The 25,862-nt window shown below is 40.7% G+C and overlaps 1 protein-coding gene across 8 annotated transcripts in view; it reads left to right on the top strand.

The window, feature by feature from the left end:
- Nucleotides 1–25,862, top strand: part of RAPGEF5 (Rap guanine nucleotide exchange factor 5) — a 274,179-nt gene that overhangs the window by 151,090 nt on the left and 97,227 nt on the right. For 6 of the 8 annotated variants that reach the window (XM_021063441.1, XM_013989577.1, XM_021063440.1 and 3 more), the window contains exons 8-9: nt 6,979–7,052; nt 18,117–18,242. In XM_021063441.1, the coding sequence (XP_020919100.1) occupies nt 6,979–7,052; nt 18,117–18,242 (200 nt within the window). The remainder of the gene's footprint in view (nt 1–6,978; nt 7,053–18,116; nt 18,243–25,862) is intronic. The other 2 variants (XM_005656686.2, XM_005656685.2) reach the window with 1 other exon arrangement.

Genomic DNA, 25,862 nt, shown 5'->3' with positions numbered 1-25,862 from the left:
GCATGGAACAGACACATGATGATCTGTGAAATGAGTGTACTCACTGTGTAACTGGAGACACGGGCCTGGAACTCAGGGAAGAGTGCAGAGATCCGAGACACAGATCTGGGAATAACTCGAATAACAGTGAAAGTTGAAACCCTAGGACCCGATAAGATCACCAAGGAAAGAGGCAACGAGAGGAAAGACAGCCTGCAGGAAACCTGCATTTTTAGAGGGTTTCCACATGATACGGACCCAGAAAAGAGAGTTTTAATACAGCAGTTTCAAGTTCAGCTACCAGGCTTAACTGATTGGGGCAGAGATAGGGTGGTTATCGGTCAGCTTTCAAAGAGAAATTTGAATGGCGCTGGATGGGCCAGATTATAATACTGTGGCGTGATGGGATTGTCAATTGCTGCAGCCACTAGAGAAGATAGTATGGAGGAGACTAAAAAAATTATACATGGAACTATGATGTGATACAGCAATTCCACTTCTAGGAATATATCCAAAGGAAATTAAAACACTAACCTGAAAAGATACTTGCACCCCTGTTTCATAGCAGCATTATTTGCAATAGCCAAGACATGGAAACAACTGTAGTATCCATCGATGGATGAATGGATATAGGAAAAGCCAAACTCATAGAAAAAGAGATCAGACTTGTGGTTACCAGAGGCAGAGGGTGTGGGGGGAAGGGAAATGGAGGAAAGTGATCAAAAGATAGAAACTTCCAATTAGAAGGTAAATAAGTGCTAGGGATATAACGTACAATATAATGACCATAGCTAATATTGCTGTGTGGTATATGGGAAAGTTGTAAAGAGACTAAATCTTAAGAATTGTCATCTTAATGAAAAAAAAACCTTTTGCCTTTGTTTCTCTTCTTTTTATTGTGTCCGTAAGAGAAGATAGGTATTAGCTGAACAGATGGTGATAATCACTTACCACACAATGTAAATCAGACCATCCTGCCGTGCACCTTAAATTTCCGTAAAAATGGAAAAATAAATAGATAAAACTTTAAAAAGTAAAAAATATTATATGGCATGACTCAATGGTGAATATTGACCACTAGTTTTCAAATTTTACTACTAAAAATGTACCTTGTGATGAGATGAAGCTTGCAACTGCTTTTTCCCTTCTTTCTTAAAGCTTAGAAAAGATCTGAGCATTTGGAAACATTTGTGTTTACATGTTGCTAACTAAAAGTGAATATATCTTTCTGGAAGCTTATTCCATGCCCTCTCATGGGGGATACATTCCATGCTGAATGTGGATGGAGTCTTGTTGAGGGGCCTCCTAAGATAAATATTGTGATCCTTCTCCAGGAATGGTACCAAAAAGAAGCTGGTTATTTAGAGAATGAAGAACTGGGTTCTGCCTCTTGTGGCCTGGAAACACCTCTCTGTTTCCCTAACATTTTTATGTCCACAACCTATAGGACACCCAAAAGGGCCTGACCTGGCACACATCTAATTCACATTTGTGAAAAATACTTAGCTTTCCTAGTTGCAATGCATTTTGACTTTTAATTTTTTAGAAATAAAGGAAGGAAGGAGGAAAAGAAATGAAATGAAACAGGATCCACATGAATGGGTTTGCAGATGCGCAGTTTCACCAGCCTGTACGGCTCTATCCTTGACTGAGGGTGACTTGAACTCCACAGTTACATATATTTTATATGGGAGGATTATGGCAAGTTCCTTAACCTCCCTGTAAATCGAGTGTGTTTTTACCTGCCCAGCTCTTCAGGTTGTGTGAACATCACATGAGACTCTTTATGAAAGAGCTTTCTCTCTGTAAAAAGACCACACAGGTGAAAAATGGCATTATTGTCCAAACTTTAATTCTTGGCAAGATCCTCATTGAATTACTTTGGCTGATTTCTGCCATTGGGACTTGAAGTGCTAAATTTTCTGCCTATAATAAGATTTTTGGTTGGTTTGTAAATGAAAAAAAAAAATAGTTGGGTTGATTTTTAAGGACCATTCTCAACTATAGTCACCCAGTGCATTGCTATCATTGTCCCTAATGATTTGTGGGCTTGACTTTTCCCTTTACAGTATTGATTGGAAATTGGAGTTCCCATTTTGTCTCAACCTGACTAGTGCACATGAGGATATGGGTTCGCTCTCTGGCCTTGCTCAGTGGATTAAGGATCCAGTGTTACCATGAGCTGTGTTGTGGGTCTCAGACATGGGTTGGATCTGGTGTTGCTGTGGCTGTCATGTAGGCTGGCAGCTGTAACTCTGATTTGACCCCTAGCCTGGGAATTTCCATGTGCCATGGGTGTGGCCCTAAAAAGACCAAAAAAAATTATATAAGCATCATTCTGAAAGAGCATCAATCCTCTTTGTGTTTACTAATAATATTGATAGAGTTACTAGGAGAGTTTTCTTAGCAACCATCCGAGTAAGTTGCAGGGAGAAAGAACCTATTGTCCCCGAGGCAGCAAGAAAGTGACATCCAGGCAAGCCTGGGAATCCTCAGAGGCTGTTGCTAGAAACTCCTGAATTGCTCTTGGCTAATTTACAAATAGATACAATTAAACTAAGTAGTCTTGTGTGAATTAGTGCTAATTAATCCACATATATTCTTAGTTCTCAAGGGGGTGCTTATGTTTACTATTCAGAGTATACGCTTCAGATCTTGTGCTGTGAGTTTTGTTGTAAGTTATTTTCAAAGACTATTTTGGGCTTTTAGATTCTGTGTGTTGAAAGATAAGGGGATGGTTTGTGTTGGCAGAGAGTAAGGCTGCAAGCCTCCCTTGGTCCCAGAAGCTGTCATTCCTGTGTCATGCTCCATTGGAGGGAACTGTCCCAGAATCAACATTTGTGTAGGAAAATGTATCCCAACATATTCTTATTCTGATCAGATAAAAGAATTCCGCTCAGAAACCCAAATAACTGCTTCCTCTTGTTCTACCACATGAGCCACGCTACAAGGACGCCTGAAGAGACAAATTGCCGCCTTAAAGATTCCTTGACATTAATCTTCACATTAAAGGGTCAGTAAGGCACTCCCTTTTGGGGGCATCCCTGAGACTTTGTGGGGGTGATTATAAATCCTCAGAAGGTCATGATAAATAAAGTTTTGTTCCTAAAGGGTGTATGTGAACTACTGGCTAAAAGGCCTTCTTGGAATCGTATTTCTTTAGCATTTCCCGGAAAATAATGTATAAGAGGTCCCACTCTTTTTTTTCATTATTAGGGTGCTGAGGTTAAGAGTCCACCAGAACTTTGCGTGTCTCTTCATCAACCACGTTGCGATCAATTGCTGAGTTACCTTTGTCACGTCCCTTTAACTTGTGTTTCTAATCTTTGCTCTTTTAACCAGAGTGTAACTCCAGGCAGCACATTTTGAGGTCTTCAACGATGTGATAAGAAATGTATCATTGTGGAGGATAAGCTAGAAATAAAGGACTGAATTTTTATCCCAAGTGTGCTTCTCTGCTCATCTCTTCTTCCTTTGGTTCTATGTATGAAGAATTCTGCCTAAATCTCAAAAAATAGTGTTAAGTCTCAATCATGAGATGGTTATTCATTGTCCTGCATGGTGTATGTTGCTATATAATAAGATGAGAAAAAGAAATGCCCAAACTCTAGAACGTTGTTGTTTTAAAAACAAAAACATGAATTTAGTAGGCAAAAGTATTCCAGAATTGCATCTTTTAAATTTTCATCAAAAGCCAAACTTTAAGGAGCAAAAATTCAAATAAAGCGTAAATTAAGTGCCAAGGTATGGTTGGCACTTCGTGCAGGCACCTTGTCCCACATTGGTATTGAATTGCCCTCCGGGAAATTACAGGATGAGGAAAAAGTTCTTTTATTATTTCAGTTAGCTTAGTGGAGTCCCTTACTGCTAGAGTCCACTGCACTTTTTGTCTTTTTGCCATTTCTTGGGCCGCTTCTACAGCATATGGAGGTTCCCAGGCTAGGGATCGAATCGGAGCTGTAGACGTCAGCCTGCGCCACAGCCACAGCAACAAGTGATCCGAGCCTTGTCTGCAACCTACACCACAGCTCATGGCAACACCGGATCCTTAACCCACTGGGCAAGGCCAGGGATTGAACCCACAACCTCATGGTTCCTAGTCGGATTCGTTAACCACTGAGCCACGACAGGAACTCCTCCACTGGAGTTTAAGTGGAATTATCAGATGTCATTTTGTATTTAATTTTTCTCTTTGCATTCTTGCCTCTAGTTTTTGGAGAAAACGTGTGTTTCTCTCTATTCTATTACAGTAGTAACAGGAACCCCTTTTGAATAAGCGTGAATGGAATTTTTTGTTTGAAAATAGAAGAAAAGCTTCTGCCCACTTCTGTGGTTTCTGCCTTGCCTTTAGATGCTCAGCTGGTAGGAGTTTTTCTAGTTATTCGTGAAGTTTAACAGAAGAATTTTCCTCCCCTCTTTTTTCATAAATGGTTATGACAGACGTCATTTATATATGTAGGTGTAGTCAAGCGGTGCCATTTTGGTCACTTGAGGAGCAGTTGTTCGTCTCAGTTAATTTTTACAGAGCTCATCCTGCATGCACCGTTGTAGGTGGGTGCCATAGTGAGCATCACACAGAGGCATGGAAGGCATACAAAAGCAAAGGGTACATGAAATGATATTTTTTAAAAAATGCAGCACAGAGAGCCTAGGATTGAAAAGCACACAAAACAGTGCCAACCAAATCCTCAAGTATGGTGGGTGACCTCACTCTCAGGGAGGCTGCTGTGTTTGGGGGTTTTGATGGAGGAGACAAAAAGAATAAGTGGTACGGTGGGTACAAGCAATGACTTGGTCTGCCTATTCTACCTTGACTGCTTCTTGGCATTCAACTCCCTTCCCCCAACCCCCACAGTCCCCCGCCTCTCATTCAGTTCATTGGCAAACTGTCTATTTTGTCTCAGAAACACAGCTCAAATCCTGTTTCTTCCGCTCGTGGCCACCCCCCTGGGCTGTGCCATGGTCTTCTGCAGCCCAGATGATAGCCATGGTCGCCTGGCTGGTCCCCCTGCTTCCTATCTTGCTCCTCCTACATGTATTCTCCACAAAGCAGGCAAAAAGGGCTTTTGAAAATTGACAACAAATCATGCATTTCCTGATTTAAAATTCCTCAGTGCTCCCCCATGTTCTCAGGTTAACACCTGAATTCACCGTGATCCTGCTCTCTCCAGGCTTGTCTCCTCTCTCTCTCACCAGCCGTGGGCGGCTTCGTTTCAGTCTCGGTCCTCAGTCCAAATATCACTTCTTCAGAGAAGCACAGACACTGGCCTCCCCTCCACAGTGACCGCCCCTCATTGTTTTCTGTCATTTCCCCATTTATCATGATCTTTAATTCCATCGTATTTTAAAACCTTATTATTTTAACAATTCTTACTGTATCTAGTTGGAGCAGTAGTTGTTCGCTGTGCCCCCCCAGCTAGTATGTGTCCTTCATGAGGTCGGAGCCTTTTCTATCTTGTTCACAAGACTAATCCCAGTGCCTCATTGGTGCTAAGTACATAGTTGTTAGAATGAAAAAGCAAGCTGTACAAGGAGGAAAAGAATGCAGTTGCAGAGTTTGGATCAGAGTTGGGTATAGTACATTCTGATGGTGAGTGTCATTGTCAAGTTGGAGAAGAGGAGGAAGCTGAAGATTTCAAGGAAGACCTTCAGTGATGAACAAAGTTCAGACTTGATGAGATAGGTGATACAGTGGCCAAAGCAGGGCACTTATTGTTGTATTTTTTTGTTAGGGAGAGTCTAGAGTCAGGGGCTTCATGGTCAGAGGTTATTGCACCTAGAAAAGGTGACTAAGACGTGGATAGGGAGATGCTGGGGAAATATGGGAGAAAAAGTGGATTCAAGACTCTATAGTCTGGAATTTTGTGGTAACAATGTCCTAAGCAATCCAAATATAAAATATTGTGCTTCCTGTAGTCTTCCCACTCCTGGGCATATGTCCAAAGAAACTCTAATTCCAAAAGATACATGCACCCCAGTGTTCATAATATCATTATTTATATTATTCAAGACATGGGAGCAACCTAAGTGTTGACAGATGAATGGATAAAGAAGATGTGTGTGTGTGTGTGTGTGTGTGTGTGTGTGTGTGTGTGTGATGGACTATTACTCAGACATAAAAAAGAATGACATAAGCCATTTGTAGCAATATGAATGGACCTAGAGATGATCATACTAAGATTATTACCATATGAAGTAAGTTAAGGACAAATATGATATCATTTATATGTGGGATCTTAAAAAGTGATACAAATGAACTTATTTTTAAAACAGATTCACAGAATAGAAAAGAAGCTATGGTTACCAAAGGGGAAAAGGGGTAGGGAAGGGATAAATTAGGAGTTTGGGATTAGCATATACACATGGCTATATATAAAATAGATAAGTAACAAAAGTTGTACTACATAGCACAGGGAATTTTATTCAGTATCTTATAATAAACTATAATGGAAAAGAATCCAAAAAAATTATAGTTGTGTGTGTGTGCGTGTATCTATATATATCTGCATCACTTTGCTGTACACCAGAAACTGACACAACAGTTGTAAGTCAACTATACTTCAAGAAAAAATATATATATGTTGTGCTTCCTTCATTATATAACACTAAACTATTAGCGAAAAAAAATTATGCTTAAAAAAATCTTGTTCTCACATGAACTGGATAGAAGCCTTCGCTTCCACCTCTGCTTCTTTGGGTGAAGCCCCAAACTGACATGATTGTGTCTCGTAGGTTGAGGTGATGAGGAAAATTGAGATCAGATTTCTCCAATGCCATTGATTTAACAAATGAAATAATGTACATGGAAAGTGCCCAGTGCTGTTAGTTAAACTTTTTATCCAAATAATTTAAAAAGTAGTACTGATGTTACATTTTGTGAATCTACCTAATGTTATTTTTTCCTGCCAAATTGCCCTCCGAAAAGAAAATGACCTGAAACAGTTTTCTTATGATGATACATTGGTTTAATATCACTCTTTGTCTTTTTTTTTTTTTAAGCAATTGAACAAGACGAAGACAACAGTGACAAACGTGAAACTGTGACAGAGGCTGACTGCATTCCAGATCCTCAGGTGCGACAAGTTCTGCCACGGCCCCTTCTTTCTCCCTTCTGTGCTGAGAGTGGTGAGCAGCTAGTGCAGGTGTCTGCAGGTGGTAGAGGTCTGACCTTTTGTGTTCTGCAAAATAGTTCTATTGTGGGAATAAGGCACTTATTTTTTATAAAGCACTATTTCACAAGAAAAGTCTAAATTGCTAATCATATTTATAGTTTGATTCGTGGAAGAAGGACAGGTACAGAGACACCTCCACTGCCCAGAGAAAGTAAGCAAAGTCATTGAAGAACTGGGGGAAACTGCCCTGGGCAGACCATCCCTTGGAGACAGCAGAGGAAAAGCAGCCACCTGACAGTGCAGCAGCTGGGACCAGTGCCGGGCATCACCTGCCAGTTTCTGTGCCTGCCCCCAGCATTTACCTCATGACATGGACATGCTTTTAGTAGCAACTGACCTCCAAGTACTAGGGTTGCATAAAAACTTTACACACCCTACAGCTCTCAGCTGTTAACTTTTTATATAAATGCAGAGCATTTAAAAATTAGTGGTGGGGACAGCAGCGAGAGAAGCAGAATAAGTAGCATAAAGGCATTCTTTTGCAAGTCCCCAACCATTCAGCTCCACCCCTCAGAGTCCTACCCTCTTGACACCCAGCCTTATGTGGGTGACATTATGTGACATGGCTAAAATTATTATGTGACATTATGTGACATGGCTAAATATTTAGCTACCTCAAGCCAGTTTCTTGACCTTTTTGAGTCTTAGGTGATTCATCTGTAAACCTTCCTGATAGGAGAGTTGTGAGCATTAAAAAGAGAAGTATGTTGAATAAACAAGTCATCGGATTTTAGTATAAGTGAGAATGAGAAAGGAGTGGGTCCAGGAAAGTATACTATTTGGAAATCAATTGTGATGTATGCAGAGCAGTGGGTTGATGGACCTCCCCTGGGAGAAGAGTCAGACAGACCCTACCCTCGGGGGCAAAGGGGTGGAATCCTCTAGAAGCAGACACATCCTTCTGAGCCCTTATTATACACGGAGGGTTGTTGTGTCCTACTAGATCTCACAGAGGGAGCAGCCGCTCAAGATTGGGGTGATGGTATGATGATATCATGCAGGTCCAAGCTCATCAAAATCAGACTCATTAAATGTGTGCGACTTTCTATATATTAAGTATTCCTCAATAGAGCTGGATAAAAAAACCAGATTCTTAGCTTGGTTGATCCCTTGTACCTCACCTTTAAAGTTGTAAATCTGTGGATTCTGGCCAGAGTAATCACGTTACTCTGCAATTAGCTCTTTCAGGCAAGACTGCACAGGTTGTCATGTTCTAGTAAGTTCACATAAGGACTTGTTTGGAATTGTTGGGCTGTGGGAATATTCAGAATGCGGCAATCCACGAACTCATGCTGAAATTCCACTTCAGGCTTCCAAGCAAATCTGGGGAGAGATGGCTTTCTCCAGGTCTTCTTAAAGCATTAAGTTATTGGTAGGACCATTTATTATTTAGTTTCTAAGTTTAAGTTGCTCTTCTTTATTTATTGTGAACTTATTCTGTAGACTAAAGTCTTAATTAAAGTTTTAATGCAGTTTGTGTCTTTCTTCAGCAACAGGGACATACCTGTATTTCTAGGATATGTAGAGGAATGAAATCGTGAAACCACTGGAAACCAGTGATTCAATTATTAGATCAGGAACAGATTCTACTTAGGTTGGAGAGTCATGAGTAAGTTCACTGGATGCATCATTGTGAGTGTTGTAGGCCTAGGCTGCTGTCCCCTCCTCTGATGTGTCTGAGCTAGCCTGACGTGCTGCCACAGTAAAAGGGCCACTTTTATTGGTTAGATTCTACAGGTCCATCTATACACATGCTCTGGGTAGAGTCACTAGTGGTTCAAGTTGTGTAAGGCGAGCTTAAAAAACACTTTCAGAGTTTTCACCATCAGATATTTTAGGCAGAAATAGAAATAAATTATGTGTGTGCTCATCAGTGTATACAAGTATGCACTTGACATTAAAATATTAATTTGATATTTGATGTATACGCATATAATTAATTGATCACTTGTAGTCAGACTCCATGGTAAGTATATCATATTATTATTTCATATGATTGTAGTCTTCACTCCAGAGTATATTTTAAACAAGTTAAGTGTGAATTGGTTTCTCATTGTTTCCCTGTAGATGATAAAATATGTCACTAGGGGGTAAATGCCCCATGGCTGCTGAAAATTTGGAGTTATGAAAGGTTAAGCCAGTTGCTAAATCCAGAGGCTGGGTCTTCTTGTTTACAGGTTTCCACCTACCAGAAAACTCTAGTTCTCCCCTCATGTGTTGGTTTCTTTCTTCCTTTTCTCACTAAAAAGAGCTTTTCTGCCTCAAAAGCTCTCTGTTTCCTCAGTGATGTGTCGGCAAAGTGAAGGGAGCACACAGTCTGGAGTTGGTGTCCTTGCCCTCCTTCCTCAGAGCTGGGGCCTGTAGGCAAGTTCTGGAGTGTCTCTATGTCTGTAAGTTCCCATAGGGTGGCCTCCATATCTTTGTCACCAAGGTGTTTCCACTGTGCTCGGCAGTGACTAGCATGCTTGGTTTTCATCTCTGTAAAGCGGAGACATTAGAAAGTTGTTATGAGGTTGAAATGAAGCAGTATTTAAAAATGTCTGCCATCCTGGCACACAAAAGGGTTTCAGTGCCTGTTAGGCAGCATGCGTGAGGGTAAGAGGGTTGCCCCCTGGGCCAGGCTGCCAGGTTCTCTTCCTGGCTCTGTCCCCGCAACCTTGGTCAGGTTACCCTACTCTCCTGTGCCCCCTGTTCCCTTCCTGTAAGAGTATTGGAGAGTTAACACTGAGGCAGCACTTCAAATGCCCTGGGCTCTCTTCTCAGCTCTTTGTTTTCATTAACGTCTTTAAACCTCACAACAAACCCTATAAGGCTGATAATACAATTACTGCCCCTTCACAGATGAGCTGCTAAGTGGCAGGGATGGGAATCCAACCAAGGTAGTCTGGCTTCCACATCCTTGCTTTTAACCACTGTGCTAAACTGCCTTTCTAACATCTATAAAGTGGAGATGATTGCTTTGAAGATTAAAGAATATATGTGAAGCAATAGAACAGTGCCTGGCACATAGTAAGTACTCCAGAATGTCAGCCGCCTGGCGTTGCTGTCCTTATCATCATGCTCATCGGTCACATTGCTTTTTGGTCTGAATATTCAAGGTATCCAGCGGGGCTGAGCTGCAGTGTCACCCTCTGCCTTCCATTATGGTGTCTGCACAGACATAAAACATTCTAGACCCATTACTCATTATAACCCTTTATATAGGACTAAAGGATAAAAAAGAAACTTTATCAAAATGTAGAGCGTTCTTGCCAGGTTCTAGTTTAAGGGTTCTAATGACATTCAATGACTAATTTATAACCTCGTGAACTTTGAAAATTCTCGCTTTTATTCAGGTGGCCACTGACCACTGGATTCAGTAATTCTTTTCATTGTCTTCTGTCTCCCATTGCAATCAGTCATTTTAATGTTAAGTGGTGATAACTGTGAATGATACAAATATTTCATGATTATTTTATAAGTAGCCAAAGTGCGATTTTTAAAGAAATGGACTAAAGAAAGCTCTTATTTAAGGCTGTGGTAGTTATCACAGAAAACATTATCCTGTAAGTCCTTGATGCTAGAATTTATTCAGTTTGTTTATTCTTTCCCTCTCTGTTTGTTTGTTTGTTTTTTTTTTTTTTTTTACAACCTTACTATTTGCCAACTTTGTTGCTCTGCTTAGCGGTATGGTCAATAATATATACAGATCTGAGCTGTAATTTCTTTCGGGTCAACACAAGATGAAATATTGGTGACCTCCCTGTTCTAGTCTGAAAGTTCAAGGAATCCAGTGTGTGAAATGAGTGGACCCCTGACTTCATCAGTTAATATGTAATGTATTTCGTTTCATCAGAAGAGAAACTAGAGCAGAGGAAGGAAGTATTTGAGGGAAACAGCAGTAGTAAATTCCGTGTGTCTCTGGTTTCTGCCTCCATCCCGCCCCTGGCCCCCCTTTGGCAGGACACAGGATCACACAGTGTTTGTTGGGGATGGTGGTGTATTTGCACAGGTCTTTCCGCAGGGGATGGGGAGCAGGGAATGAACCTCCCTGAATGGGCATTGCTTCGCCTGGGCGGTGAGGGACTAGGTAGGAGTCCCTGAATGATTTGGGGGCTGTCTGATGCCCCAGCATGGTGTTTGATGTTTGATGTCATGACACCACAGACATCAGTAAACCTGCCTTTGCCGTCACACTTTCCATCGTATGTCCTTTCCCCAGTTTTCAAAGGGTGTATTCCAACCAGCAAGAAATTTCATGGTTTTCTTTCCTTCTCTGAAGAAATATGAGAATATGAATAATAAGATGAAATGATTTTGTTATGATTCATTTACTATAATTGTCATCTGAATTTTCCTGGAAAGGATCTTTCCTGTATCTGTGTTGGGAATAGGCATGTACAATTTAGTAATGTCACATAGCATCCCAGTCCATCAATGTTTTAGTTGGTCATTTGGACTTTCTGTTTAACATAGCAAAGATTTTACAAATGTCTACTCAAAAATTTATAGCAATACAGGCCTTTCTCAAAAAAGAAGAAAGATCCCAAATTGACAACTTAACCCTCCACCTAAATGAATTAGAAAAAGAAGAACAAAAAAGACCTAAAGTCAGCAGAAGAAAGGAAATTATAAAGATGAAAGAAGAAACCAAAACAAATGTCTACTCAAGATTTAATTTTAAAAGAAATGAATCTGTTATGTAGTAATCAGTACAAATTTACCCCAGTTCCCTAAGTGTGTATTGAACAGCATTCTGTTATTGCACAGTACTTTCATGAAAGGTGGGTTCTTTCATCTTGGTTTTTCCTTCCTTGGACCACAGTGTTTACATGATGTTTTCTCTAGGTGTTTTAGAAAAGGTGAGTTTTGGAGTTCTCATAGTGGTGCAGCAGAAACGAATCCGACTAGGAACCACAAGGTTGTGGATTTGGTGTCTGGCCTTGCTCAGTGGGTTAAGGATCCAGCGTTGCCGTGAGCTATGGGTGTAGGTCACAGACATGGCTTGGATGGATCTGACATTGCTGTGGCTGTGGTGTAGGCTGGCAGCTACAACTTCAATTAGACCCCTAGCCTGGGAACCTTCATATGCCGCAGGCGTGGCCCTAAAAAGACAAAAAAAAAAAAAAAGAAAAAAAAAAAGAAAAGGTGATTGTTAAAGTTATGATAATGCAGAAAATGCTTATATATATAGTACTGTGCTCTTTCACCTTATGTCTTAAAGGTCGTTCATTTATCATCCCTGGAGCTTTTCCTATGGGAGTTCTGTCCAAGTTTCATTTTGCCATTGAAAGAATGGACCAAACATTTATGACTTCATTTATAAAGGAAACAGGCTTTTCATTTACATTCTTAGCATTTCTCTTCTCAAAGACTGAAAATCATATGAATAGCTTTAATTATGCATTAGAGATTTTTTTTTTCCAAAGCAGACCTTAAAATATGGCTCTTAAATAACTCCTCTGATGGTTACACATTAATCTTTTTTTTTTTTTTCTGGCCTAGCAGTGTTAGGTAAACTGTTTATAATCAATTTTACATAGATAAATTAAGTAGTTCAGGAATGTGAAAGTCTAGATCAAGAGCTGTTAGTTATCTTGCTTCTTCTGCCATAACAAAACTCTCAAAATACATTAATAAATTCATGACTTTTTTTGAATTAAATCACTAAATTACAGAACTGTGAATGCCCCCCACCCCACCCCCTGGAGAACATCTGGTTTCGCAGGGTATTTTCAAAGAGGGCTGTCTTATAAAACTATCTATGATGTACGGGCATCTCTCTGGGCTTAAAGTTCTCTAGGGAGTTAAGATGCTTTCCTATCCCTCCTTGAAAGCCTTTTTTTGATAGTTCCGTGTCAGGAGTGCTGTAGAATTGATTACTTGTGAAAAGGCACCTAGAAATTATGCAGACAACAGAAAATCAAGAGAGCAATATTCCTTTTTCAATTATAAGATGATTTCCTTATAAATATGAAATAAGTCAATCTGAAACCTGTTTTTTAAAGTAATAGCATCTCAGTTTAAAATACATAATTTGTATACCCAAGTGTGTGGTTTTAATAAAAATGGATTTCCTCTAGAAAGAAACGTCTCTATTTAGGACCTTAATAAAAAAACTCGTGTTCACCTAGAAAGCAGAAAAATAGTCAAGGTCTCTTAAGTTTCCTTTACTCGTTCCTGCCCTTTTATTGCTAATGATATTAGTTTTTTTTTTATTTTTTTAAAGAATATTTTTGGGACCCACAGACAGAAGGAAAGCCCCTGTCTCCAAATTAGAGTCTGTGGAACCTCAGTCTAGTGGCTTTGGGACCTGTGCTGGTGAGGAGAGGTAACCGTTTCATTCCCACTTGCTAAATTAGTTAGCTCACAGCGCTTTCCTCCTGGGTACCCCCCTGCCTGGCCTGTTCCCACACATGCCCTCTGTTACACAGGGGTGCCACACTGGGGAGAGGAGCAGGTCCAAAGCCTGCAGTGTCATTAACACCCCCTCTCTCTAGCAGGACAGTATATTAAACACCACAGGGATGACATGGATGAAAAGAGAAGAAATCCTTGATGGCCAGCATAAATAAATTTTTTAGATAATAGAAATATATCCCTTTAAGTGTCAAACATTTGAAGAATGTTAATCATTTTTATGTAGAAATTTTCCTGAATAATTTCTTTGCCTTCTTAGTCTAAAGGAGGATCCTTAGCACCACAGATCCATTTTTACTCTCTGATACTGGTGTAAAAGAGCATCTTCATAAGTGAACTTATTTACAAAACAGAAATAGACCCACAGACGTAGAAAATAGACTCATGGTTACCACCAGGGAAAGAGAAGGTGGAGGGATAAATTAGGAGGTTGGAATTAACACATACACACTTAATCAAGAGTTCCCTTGTGGCTCAGCAGGTTAAGGATCTGGCTCCTCACTGCTGTGGCATGGGTTACAGTTCTGGTATAGTTTTGATCCTTGGCCTGGGAACATCCACATGCTATGGACACAGCCAATAAAAAGATAATCAGGACTTCCTGTTGTGGCTCAGTGGAAATGAGCCCAACTAGTATCCACGAGGATGTGGGTTCAATCCCTGGCCTTACTCAGTGGGTTAAGGATCCGGTGTTGCTGTGGCTGTGGTGTAGGCTGGAGGCTGCAGCTCTGATTTCAACCCCTAGCCTGGGAACTTTCATATGCTACACCTGTGGCCCTAAAAAAAAAAAAAAAAAAAAGAAAAAGATAATATATATGTGTGTGTGTGATAATCTATTATATATATATACTATATATATATATACTCATGCATATATTTTATATATATGTGTGTATATAAAACTGGATCAGTGTGTGTTATACCTGAAACTGATACAGCATTGTAAATCAGCTCTACTTCTTTTTTTTTTTTTAAAAGAGCTTCTTCAAGATTGTATATTTAGCATTATCACAGGTTATGGGGAGTCCATTAAAATCCTGACAAACCAATATGCCCTAAGGAGAATGGCTAGGATGGTAAAAGGATCTAAAAATAAAATCAGATGGACCCTTCCTAATGCTTGGCAATCTTATTCCACTTTCCTTGTCCAATTTCTTCTGCTCTTAGGTCAGGAGTTGAGAAACCACAGCCTGCTGCCTATTTTTGTAAATAAAGTGTTATTGAAATACAGCTGCGCTCATTCATTTACATACTGTCTCTTGCTGCTTTTGTGCTAAAACTGCACAATTGGGTAATTGCCCGGAGACCACGTGGCCCACTAAGCCTAGCGTATTTCCACTCTGGCCCTTTGCAAAAAACATTTGCCGGCCCTCGGAACTGAAATGACCATTACATGGCTTCTTTTCTCACACCTCCCACATCTCCTTACAGTCCCTCCTCTCTACTAATAACTTGACTCCTTATTTTTCTGGGCAATAGAAGTCTTCAGAAAAGAATTTCCACATGTTCCCACCCCCAGATATGCCAGCTTCCCTGCAATTTACCCCTGAACTCCACCCCCTCTTCTGCTTCAGTGAGTAAAGTTTTCATATTCCCGTTTCAGAGAGTAGATTTTTATGCTCTCTTTCATACTCAAGGACATTAGTCCTAAAAAGGCTCCCTCTCTCGCCTACATCATCGAATTTACTTCTGTACTGGCTGATTTCTAATAAAGATAAATATGCTGAAATACACTCACCATAAACAAGCAAGCAGAACTCCTGCAACATCATTCTTTAACTGGTGCCCCACTGCTTGTAATAAAACTCCTCAAAAGAGTTCTCTCATTCTGTTAAACCCAAGCTCATGAGGTTCCCCCCCACCACCACTTTTTTCTCTAAAAAGAAAAGCATGATCTTCAGAGTCACCAGTTACGTTTGTTAACTTCAATGTCAGGTGATTTGAACTCCTCTTATTTGATGTTGCAGCTGCATTGGATGCAGTTTTTCACTCCCTCCCCCTTAAAGCAGCATCTTTGCTACTCACCAGGTTCTCCTAGAGCCGCTCCTCCTTATTCTCCTTTTCAGACATCTCATCCTCCCTGTATCTCAGTATTAGCCTCAGTTCATGGATTTCTTCTCTGTTTCCATCAGGCCATTGGTCACCCCATTCTTCCTCTGGTTTTTATACCATCTGCACTGTGATGAATCTCAAAGTTTACCTCCAGCTTAGGCTTATGGACCTCTGGACGGCCAGCTCCACTTGGTGTCTAATGGGCAGATACCTCCCTGGACCTCCTCCCCTAGTCTTCCCAATCTCAGGAAATGACAACCCTACCCTTCCAGGCACTCAGGCCATGTATCTTCGGCGAGCCCTACCTTTGAAATAGATCCAGATTCTAACTGCTTCTCACCATCTTTACTGCTGCCACAAGTTCCAAGCCATTTCTTGTCTGAAGACCAGTCTCCTACCTAGTTGGTCACCTAGCTTCAAGTGCTTCTCCCCACTTCACACTGTTTTCTCAACCCAGAAGGCAGAACGATCCTGTTAAAATGGAAGTTAAGGTATACCAGCCCCATGTTCAAAACATTCTGTATTTCCATCTCATTCAGAAAAAGCATCTAACCCCTTAACACATCTGTAAGGCAGCTGTATATTCTGGTCCAGCATCACCTCACTGAGCAGTCCTGCCCATCTCCCGCTTAACATCTGTGCTCCAGCCTGCCCTTTGCTTTGCTCTTCCTTGAACACACCAAACACTCCCAAGCCTCAGGGCTGTTGCACTTCTGTTCCTCTGCCTTGAACATTCTGCACTTATTTTAGTTCTCTACTCAAATATCAATCAAGGGTTCCTGTTCTGACATTCCTATCTCATAACGTTTCTCTGTCCCTTACCTGGCTTTATTTTACTTCTTACCATATGTATTGCCATCCAGTATTTTTCATAATTATGTGTTATGTTATCTACATCCTCTATTAAATATAAGCTTCATGAATGTGGGACTTTGTTTTTATTGTTGTTGTTCACTACTGTATCCTTAGAACCTATAATAGATCGTGGCACATGGTGGTGGTTCAGATAAAATCAGTTGAATGTGTGAATGAATGAAGAAAATACGGAGCTAGGGAACATGCATGAGAATGCAGAAAGGAGGATATCATAAACATTGGTATTTAAGTATTTGTAAGGTTGTCATTTTGGATAAAAAAAATGGACATAGTTTCAGTTGCTTAAAAGGCAATGCTAGTATTTATGGGTTGAAGTTCAGTGCTCTCAGAGTTTTGTCTAGCATGATAAGGGACTTTCCAATAATTCTGACTCTCCAGCACTGCACAGACTGTCTTAAAATAAACTGAGATCCTTGTCCAAGGAAACCTTGGAGATGAACTGGAAGACAACTTGTGAAGAATGCTGTAAAAATAAATCTCTGACTTGGGCAGAGGAATTCCATTTGCTGTTCCATGGGAGTCTGATTTGGGCCATTTCAATGGTTTTTTGTTTGCTTGTTTCCTTCCTGTTTGTTGGAGAGCCTGCTAGTTAAGGAGACGTCCTTACCTTTAGAAATGCATACTTAGTCTTTACTTCTCCGTTTTTCTGATGCCCCCTCAACAAAATGTCTATCTTTAGTACAAACCGTTAAGAGCCTGAAGCTGTGATGACGTGCTGGCCTCTTCCCTGTGTTTGGTTAGTTGCTGAGTCCTTTCAAATCCTGTAGATTGTATAAGTAAGAGATTTGATAGTTTTGACTGTTCCTGCCAAGAGTAACTTCAGATTTCTGTTTAGATCATGTCCTGATATAGCAGTATGAACCATTTTTGAAAGAATTTGAGCAGACACAGTTCATAATTTGTGTGTTATAATGAACTTTTTTTTTTACTGATCCAAGTCCTAGAGTCTCCTCCTCCATGTTATTATTATTTGGTGTTGGATGTAATAAAAAACTTGATGCTTTGTAGAGCGTTTCTAAACCCTGATAAGATTTTAAGCTTTCTCTGTGCAGTTTATTTGTAATAACTCTTTCCACCATATTTCATGTAACACTGGAAGTATTTTGCTAGTAATGCCCCATAGTAACTTTCCAGTTGTGAAAAAAAATTATCTTGTGATCTTCTTGTTGGCTGGGTATTTGTCCATGGAATGAGCTGGTGGAGCTGAGGAATTAGAAGGCCGTGTACTGTTATTTTTAGGACTCTCTATCACTTCACCCTTATTGCCGGAGTAGTTCCTGGCTAACTTTCCCATGAGTTTTTAACCTCTTGCTGGGCTTATGTAACAGGAAACAGGCTGTCAGGAACAAATAGTGGCATATCAGGAGCACCCCTTAGTAGCAAATGATTTAGTTTGCTCTGCCTTTCAGTCTGTTAAACTAGACCGAGGAATGATCTCAACTTTTAAGTGTTTTGGTGCGACATTCCTAGATTAAGATAATACAGTTTCAATTTTGGAAGGGCAAAATATCTTACCAAGACCATGATTTAATCCAGATGATGGAGAAGATGAGCTTATTATAAGGGGAACTTTGCTGTGGTGTCATGTCCTGGGACTGTGGATTTAAGTACATCTTTGCTTTTTCTCCGACTCTCAAGGCTGGGGTGATGTGCAAACTTCAGGAGAGAGATGATATCGGGCGAATTGAACTGGTTCAGAAGCTGGCAAGAGAAAACTGTCAATTTTTGCAGACGGACAAAAAAGAACAAGAGAAGTCAGACAACGTAAGCCTTTTCCTCTTGGGGATGCAGATTTTAAGGGGTAGAAAATGTTTCTGCCTGATTGTATGTTTCAAGGAAAGAATATTTGATGTTAAATTCTTTAGGTTTGGGATTTTTTTTTTCCCCTTCATAGTTAAAAAAAAAAAAATGACAGCTACTGTAATTTTCTAAGCCAGTGGTTTATGACAGTGGGTTTATTTATAAGAGAACTCTTCACAGAAGTAAATCATGTAGAAATATAAGAACACATGGGAACAAAGATGAATACACGCCTATTTGATGGCTTTCAAGTTTGACTTGGGGAGTTTCACCCCATCAGATAGTTTGAGGAATGTGAGTTTTGAAAGAACATGTCAGTGCACTTTTATGTTTTAATATAAGGGATTAGATCTAGTTCCCAAACGAATGGATTGGAAGTCACAAGAAATAGGTAAGAGCAGAAGAGTGGATCCTAGATGTTCTCACCAAGTGGGAAAGTCAGAGGGAGGTTTTCCCAGTGTGTTGTGAACCTTTGTGTTCCAACAAGAGTTACATTGTCTCTGATACAGTTCAGCTGGAGGAAAGGGACACTCTGCTCAGTTCTCCTGAAAGCAGTTATTCAGATTGAGCCTTAGAGCTGAGGACGCTGCCGTCATGCTGGGGAGACAATGGGACCACTTTCTTCTGGTCTGCGTTGTTGTCGTCTGTTGACTTGTTGTTGTTGTGTGTACAGCTTCACTCTCAGCGCTGAACTGTCCAGGATTGCTCATGAAGGGGAACATTCCTCAGGGCTTATGAACATGTCTTTTTTGGCCTTTAAATTCTCCTTGGAATTTTATTCTCAACCCCTTCCAAGGCCTTTTCTGCTCCGAGGCCATCAATAGAAATGCCAGACTTTTACTGAGCAGGAGAGGAGGTGAGATGTTTGTAAATGGCAGGCTGTTTAGTTTAATAACATAACTCATCTCCAGCAGCCTAGCATCACGTCATTACCATTGGCGTCTCAAGGGCGAGAATAATCTGGCAGTTTCAAAGCCTCATGATAGCAGTTATTTCTGAGGTGAACTTAGAAACTTAAAGGTGGCTTTAAGTGCAAGTGAAGATCTCAGGAGCCTTCACTTCAACAGGTACTGTTGAGAAGTTCGCAGATGATACAGAAAGTTAAGGGTCATGTTTGAGATGTTAAAAACACCCTGAAGGTTGATCCTATCAAAGACGTACTCCTACCCTCTGCCACATCCTTAGAATATTTGAATATCCCAGTGTATCTTAAATTTCTCAAAACCATATCCCTTTTGGTTCCTTTGAATTAGAAGAGTAGTAGTTTTCACGGGCTGTATTTTATTGATTTCGTGGTGCGTGTCTCCCGCACATTGTAGTACCTCTGAAATCAGGATGCGTCTTAACAATTGATGATACAAAAACATGTCCTAGTTTAATTGGGAGCAGTTTTCCTTCCTAGTGATCCTAGAAATGGTTGACCTAGTTTACAGTGGATTGCATATTTGATTCAGTGGATCAGAGACAACCTGAGGGGAAGGCAAAATCTTGTGAAATCAAACCAATAGTAGATTACCTCATCACCAAGGTTAGAAGTCATCAGCCTTAGGCCACACACAGCTCTGTGCTTATTGAAAAGATACATGTGTTGCTTTTGGTTTATTAGTTTAATCCACAATATTATAGTTACAGCTAATGAGAATATAATACTCTCCACCTATATGGTAATAGAAAACTGAACAGGCTGCTGATAATTGTAAAGACTTTTTAATGTGAGATGGAAATTTAGTGGTGGAAGGTTTGCAACTCTGCTTGCGGTTTTGTACTTGCTGTTCTCTTTAAACCTTCGTTTTAAGATCGTAAAAAGGAACACTAAGGTCTTTTCCTTCTTGCGCAAAATGTCGCAAATGTCATCGTTTGGGTGTATCAACAGCTCTGAAGTGTGTGTGCTTCGGAGAGAAAAGATTCCATATAAACAAATAGTGGAATGATGGCCTTTTCTATGTAGACTTTTCCTACTGTAGCCCAAGGGCAGGAAAGTTGAGTATTAAGGATCTTTCTTCCTTGGTGATAAATATGAACTTGGCCACCCTGTGATCCCCCTTCTGCGGGCTGACATAGCTAAACTCATTAACTCTCAAGGCCAGCACCTAATGGAATGTTCCACACCAGATGCTTCCACTTTTTACAGTGATTTACTAGGAATAAAAACCCTCTGATAGATTATTTCACTCTTTTGTCTTAAGCACTTGATATAGCGATACCTTTGCTCACCCATTGAGCTTACAATGTCCATAAGATGGTTGCAGCATTTTCGTTTTTCCTGCCCTCGCTTTCTTTGCAAGAGCAGTCATCTGTTCTTGATCACAAAAGCTCAGTTACAACAAACAGAATATACAGAGGAAACTGCAGTTTACTTAATGTAAACCTCCTTCTGCCATTTCCTATTCTTGGTATAACAATAATAAGAATGACCAAACCTTAGAGTCACATGCTAAATTAGATTAGATTCATCTAGGTTATATTTCCTTTCTTGTGTGATTGCTTCATCTCCCTCATCCTACCATTCCTACCAGTGATAAAATTTGAGTTAGAATACAAGTTGCCTATTGAGTCATTCTTTTCACTAAACCTCATTGCTTCTCCAGGCCTAGAGTGTCACATCCCTTTGTATACGTATGTGCCAAAATAAGAGAGCTACTTTGAGGTTCTGCAGCACACAGATAGACCTGAATGGGATAGAAGAAAACTTTTGTTGCTGGTAGGTCTTGTTACAAACTGAAGGGGCTTCTAGTTTTCCGAGTTAGGATATCTAATATCTTCTTAAACTGGTAAATGCCATGTTTATAAATGGACGCAATTAGAGAAACACTTCACTCTGTGCTTTTGCCAAAGTGTTTCTGAAATTTAAAAAGTTAAGTGTGTAATTATCACAAGTTTCTCAGGAAGCACTTAGTTTTCCTGTTTTGTATGAAGAAGCTTAAAGGCAGAATTAGCCAACACTCATTCCAAGTGTTGGAAATTATGTGAGAATTTTAAGAAGGAGGCAGATGAGTCCATTTCTTACAAATATTATGAGAGTGAGATTAACATCGGGTCATGAATTCTTTAAAGAAAGTGCCTCTTACATAGATATATTTTCTAGTCTTAATTCTGTGATTCTATCCATAGAGGAAGGGGTATGTGTTACTACATGGGGATTTTTGAGATTGACCTTGAAGGATGGCTGATGGCCATAGAAGGGTAGAGCAGGGAAGAGCATTAAAGGCAGAGGTTATCAGCAGGAAGATGCAGGAGTTGAGCCCTGGGCAATTCCTGGTAAATGAAGTGGGTGGAGTGGCCTGTAAGGGAGACTAGAATTCAGTTGTGAAAGGCCTGGCGGTCCGCTCTAAGGAGTTTGGACTTGCCTTTCTGGCAAAGTAAAGCCATCAAAGAAGGGAAGTGGCATAATCAGATGTGCCAGATCTCTCTGGCATTGGTTTAGAGGAAAGATTGAGCAGAAAAGAACCCTTAGAAAACTCTTATGAGTCAGGTGAGCAATATAAGCCTCAACAGGGTGGCAGCTCTGGGAAATGAGAAGGCCACAGATGTTGAGTCATTTAGATGATAAAATTGGCAGAATGGGACAACTGGCAATGGAGGGGATGTGTCTGCTAATGTGTATTAAGCGATTTTTGAATTTGTATTACGGTTTCTTGGTAGACATGAGAAAGTTCTGTTTATCACCGGATTGGCTGGTCACCTTTGCTTTGACCTGCAGTGTGTTTCAGGTGCCTGAGATATATTCTAAAGCACACAGTGTTTATCTCGTGAACACACTGTTCTGGCTAACAGTAGAGAGACTGCCTCTTCTGAGTCCCAGATACTTTCACAGTGCCTGGACCATGGAGATCTCTGGCAACATCAAAATGAATGGGATTATTTGGCCAAAGCTTTGGCCTTGGCTTCAGTGATGTGTGTGCCTCCTTTAGAACTAACTGTGATTTTAAGGATGCTCTCCTAACCCATTACTGTGCTGTAATTCTAGAACACTCTTGTTTGTCTATTCATTCGGTACACTTTTATTAAAGCTGATGTTGTAGAGGATCCAGATTAACTATGGTAATTCTTACCCTGAAAGAGTGTAGCCAAATTGTGGAGAAAAGCAAAGTCAGAAATCGCCACCATAGAAGGAGGCAGGGATAAGCCCCAGAGAGATGCACAGGTGTTAACACGCAGAATTTACACCTGGAGAAACAGGATTCTCTTTCATGGCAGAGGGGGAGTTTGATATGGGGAATTTAAAATAGGTTTTAAGAGTTCCCATCGTGGCTAAGTGGTTAATGAACCCAACTAGCATCTATGAGGACACGGGTTCAATCCCTGGCCTCGCTCAGTGGGTTAAGGATCCGACATTGTGTGAACTGTGGTATAGGTCGCAGACATGGCTCGGATCTGGCATTGCTGTGGCTCTGGTGCAGGCTGGCAGCAACAGTTCCGATTTGACCCCCAGCCTGGGAACCTCCATATGCCTCGGGTACAGACCCGAAGAGATAAAAATAAAAAATAAAGTAAGTTTTTAGGTTGGATTTAAACAACTCAAACTGAAGAATAACATTCCCAGTGGGAGGAAGGGCATTAGAATATGCACAAGATATGTTTTGGAAAATGAAACCATTCTGTGTCACCAGAGTGCCAAGGGTGGGGTCGAGGGAAAGGGTGCCAAGGAGGCAGGAGAAGGACGCGTTAGAAATGAGATGGGACCAGGCTGCGGAGGATTTGGGGGGCTGAGACGTTTCACTTCATCCTAGAAATATCAAAGAGCCATTGACTTATTCTGTCAGTTTTCATGAAAAAGGAGGATGAGGGGGGCCCTTGTGTGAGGTAAATGATGTTAGTGCAGTGTGAGGCAGCTCAGTGATTAAGCAGAGCCAGGCTAAGCAGGAGCTCCAGTCTGACTGCTCCTGGGTGGCACCTTGTCTCAGCATCATCACCCAGGAAGCTTGATAGGACAGGAAGGCAGAATGACAAGAATCAGATGGTCCTGAGAAAGAGGGGTGACCAGGGGGACGGCCCTGGAGGAAAGACAGAACTCCTGAGTATGGAAGGGATGCTGGGGGCGAAGAGAGAGAAGGAAAAAAGAAAAGCAAATGAGGAAGCACTAGCTTGAGTCCTAACTTAATTTTTTAAAGTGTGTAAACTGTTCCCATTTAGTCTCTGTGAAGTAGCAGGATTAAAATATCTATCTAGATGTGGGTGCTGTTTTCTGGGGTACCGGTGCACCGTGTACCCCAAAACCGAAACGCAGTGTTTCCCGAAAGGTAGTGTGTGCTCTGTAGTGTATTAACCTGTAGAGTAGAAATATCAGCCTCATCTGGACTTTCTCATTTCCTAACTGAGGAGCTCTTCAACTGGACTTCCTAATTTCCCAACAGCAGAAATGAAGGTCTATAAAATGGACGTGCAGGTCATGCTAAGCAGCGACACTTTCCCTGGGGACCCTGTCTGCATCCCTCCCTCTCCCCACCCGCAGTTCTTCAGTTCCTTTGTTAAGCCTGGGGACCCGCCCTACTTCCTTCCCCTTTTCCAATTCACTCATGAAATATGGGCGGGAAGGGGCTTTTGCACATTCTGAAACTGAATCTTGGCATCATCTGCTGCCAGGGTAGGGTCCCTATCTCTCCACCTCAACCGGAATTTCCTTTTCCCCGTTTCCTGCAGCCTCATCCTGGAACCCTGCCTGCGTCAAAGGGTTCTATGGTCCTGCATTACTAGGGAAGAAGTGGTTTAGAGTATTCTGGCTCCTGCCACTCCTATTTCACATACCGAATGCTGGGCTCTGCATTTTCCCAACTTCCATTTAGTCTGTTACTTTGAAAAAAAAAAAAAAAAAAAAAAAAAAAGCTTAATATAAAGTGAAAGCCGTCTTTTTACTGTCTATGAAGTACTAAACGGAAATGGCTTTATCATTCTGTGTTCAACCTTGCCTTATACACCTCAGCAAGTCAAAGAGCAATCATGGCATTATTTGAAGTTCGCCAGTAATTTAGGTGAACCAAGAAACTATTTAAAGACAAATAGAATGTTACAACATTATTGTTTTATATGGAAAGGCAAAATTCAGATGTAATAGGCAAGTCATGATATGTTAAGTTGCCCACTACTGAGAAATCCTGTGTAAAACCGTGTTATTTTTTCTTAATTACAAAATCCTGACTTTGAGTTGGTTTGTACTAAAGTACTCACTTTTTTGGAGCAAGTAGCCTTCCTTGAGTGAGTTGTTTTAGTTCATTTTTCATCAGGATTAATATGGTCACAAAGTAACCACAAAAGTGGCAGGACAGCCAAGAAGTGTACAGCCTCCCTGGAGAAAAAAATCACACATGGAAAATAAAGTAACCATTCAAGACAGTATTTAATGAAAGTATTTAAATAATTTCACAGGCGTTCAGGGAGAGGGAAATACCTCCGGTAAACCTACTCACCATTGCAGCAATCCAAAAAGGAACTCTTCTCCTTTTTCAAAAGGAAGGTTTACAAGTTTGGTTCACTTTAAATTCTGCTTTTGATTTTTCTTTCCAGAAAAATGGCAGCCAGGAGTGGACATCAGTGATGTGCTCACGCTGTCTGGGGGAAGCCATCTGCCCATTAGCTAGATTTTTAGGTTCTCACAGGAATCTCGATTCAAGTCTCAACATTTTTTTTTTCAGATGTGGAAGTTACCCGGTCAGGGATCAAACCTGAGCCACAGCAGCACCCCAAGCTGCTGCAGTGACAATGCCAGATCCTTAACCCACTGCACCACAAGGGAACTCCTGAAATTTCGGTATTTTTAAAATACTAGTTTCAGTTTTTAACAGTTTTAACATTTTAAAGAGAGGAACTTATTATGATATTTGTTTATGTTTCTGAAAATCTTCAGGTTTATTTTATTTATTTATTTATTTATTTATTTTTTGTTGTTGTTTCTCTTTTGTCTTTCCAGGGCTGCACCCGAGGCATATGGAGGTTCCCAGGCTAGGGTCACATTGGAGCTGCAGCTGCCGGCCTACGTCACAGCCACAGCAACGCCAGATCCAAGTCGCGTCTGTGACCTACACCTGCAATGCCAGATTCTTAACCCACTGAGTGAGGCCGGGGATCGAACCCGCAACTTCATGGTTCGTAGTCAGATTTGTTTCCACTGCGCCACAATGGGAACTCCCAGGTTTATTTTTAAATGGCTCAATTAAGAAAATGGATACTGACTCAGTTAGTTTGATTTGTCAAACTTGTGTTCTCAATGGATCTTACATTCCCTGTGGTATAGATACTACCCCCCCAGGTTTTTTAAGTTGTTATTCTTAGAAAATTAAAATGCCCATATCATCTCACGTAGGTTTGAGAAATGATTGAGGTGTAATATTGAAAAATTGGTTGTTTTCCTTTGACTTTCATTCCTCTCTGTGGTATATCTCGCACCAGACCCCTGGCAACCTTATATTCTTTTTTTTCTCTACACCTATCATAGCCCGATCTGCATTAATATAACAATATTAATACCTCATAGATTGTTATCCAGTCTGATAACACTAGAAATCTTTAGTGGGTTGGTTTCATTTGAGTTTATAATGGATGCTTTAAGACAGAAAGGTAGAGAAAAAATGCACAGGCAGATGGACAGCC

The sequence above is a fragment of the Sus scrofa genome, chromosome 9 (assembly GCF_000003025.6).
Source record: "Sus scrofa isolate TJ Tabasco breed Duroc chromosome 9, Sscrofa11.1, whole genome shotgun sequence".
Taxonomy (NCBI): Eukaryota; Metazoa; Chordata; class Mammalia; order Artiodactyla; family Suidae; genus Sus; species Sus scrofa.
This window is presented reverse-complemented; position numbering and strand designations above follow the sequence as displayed.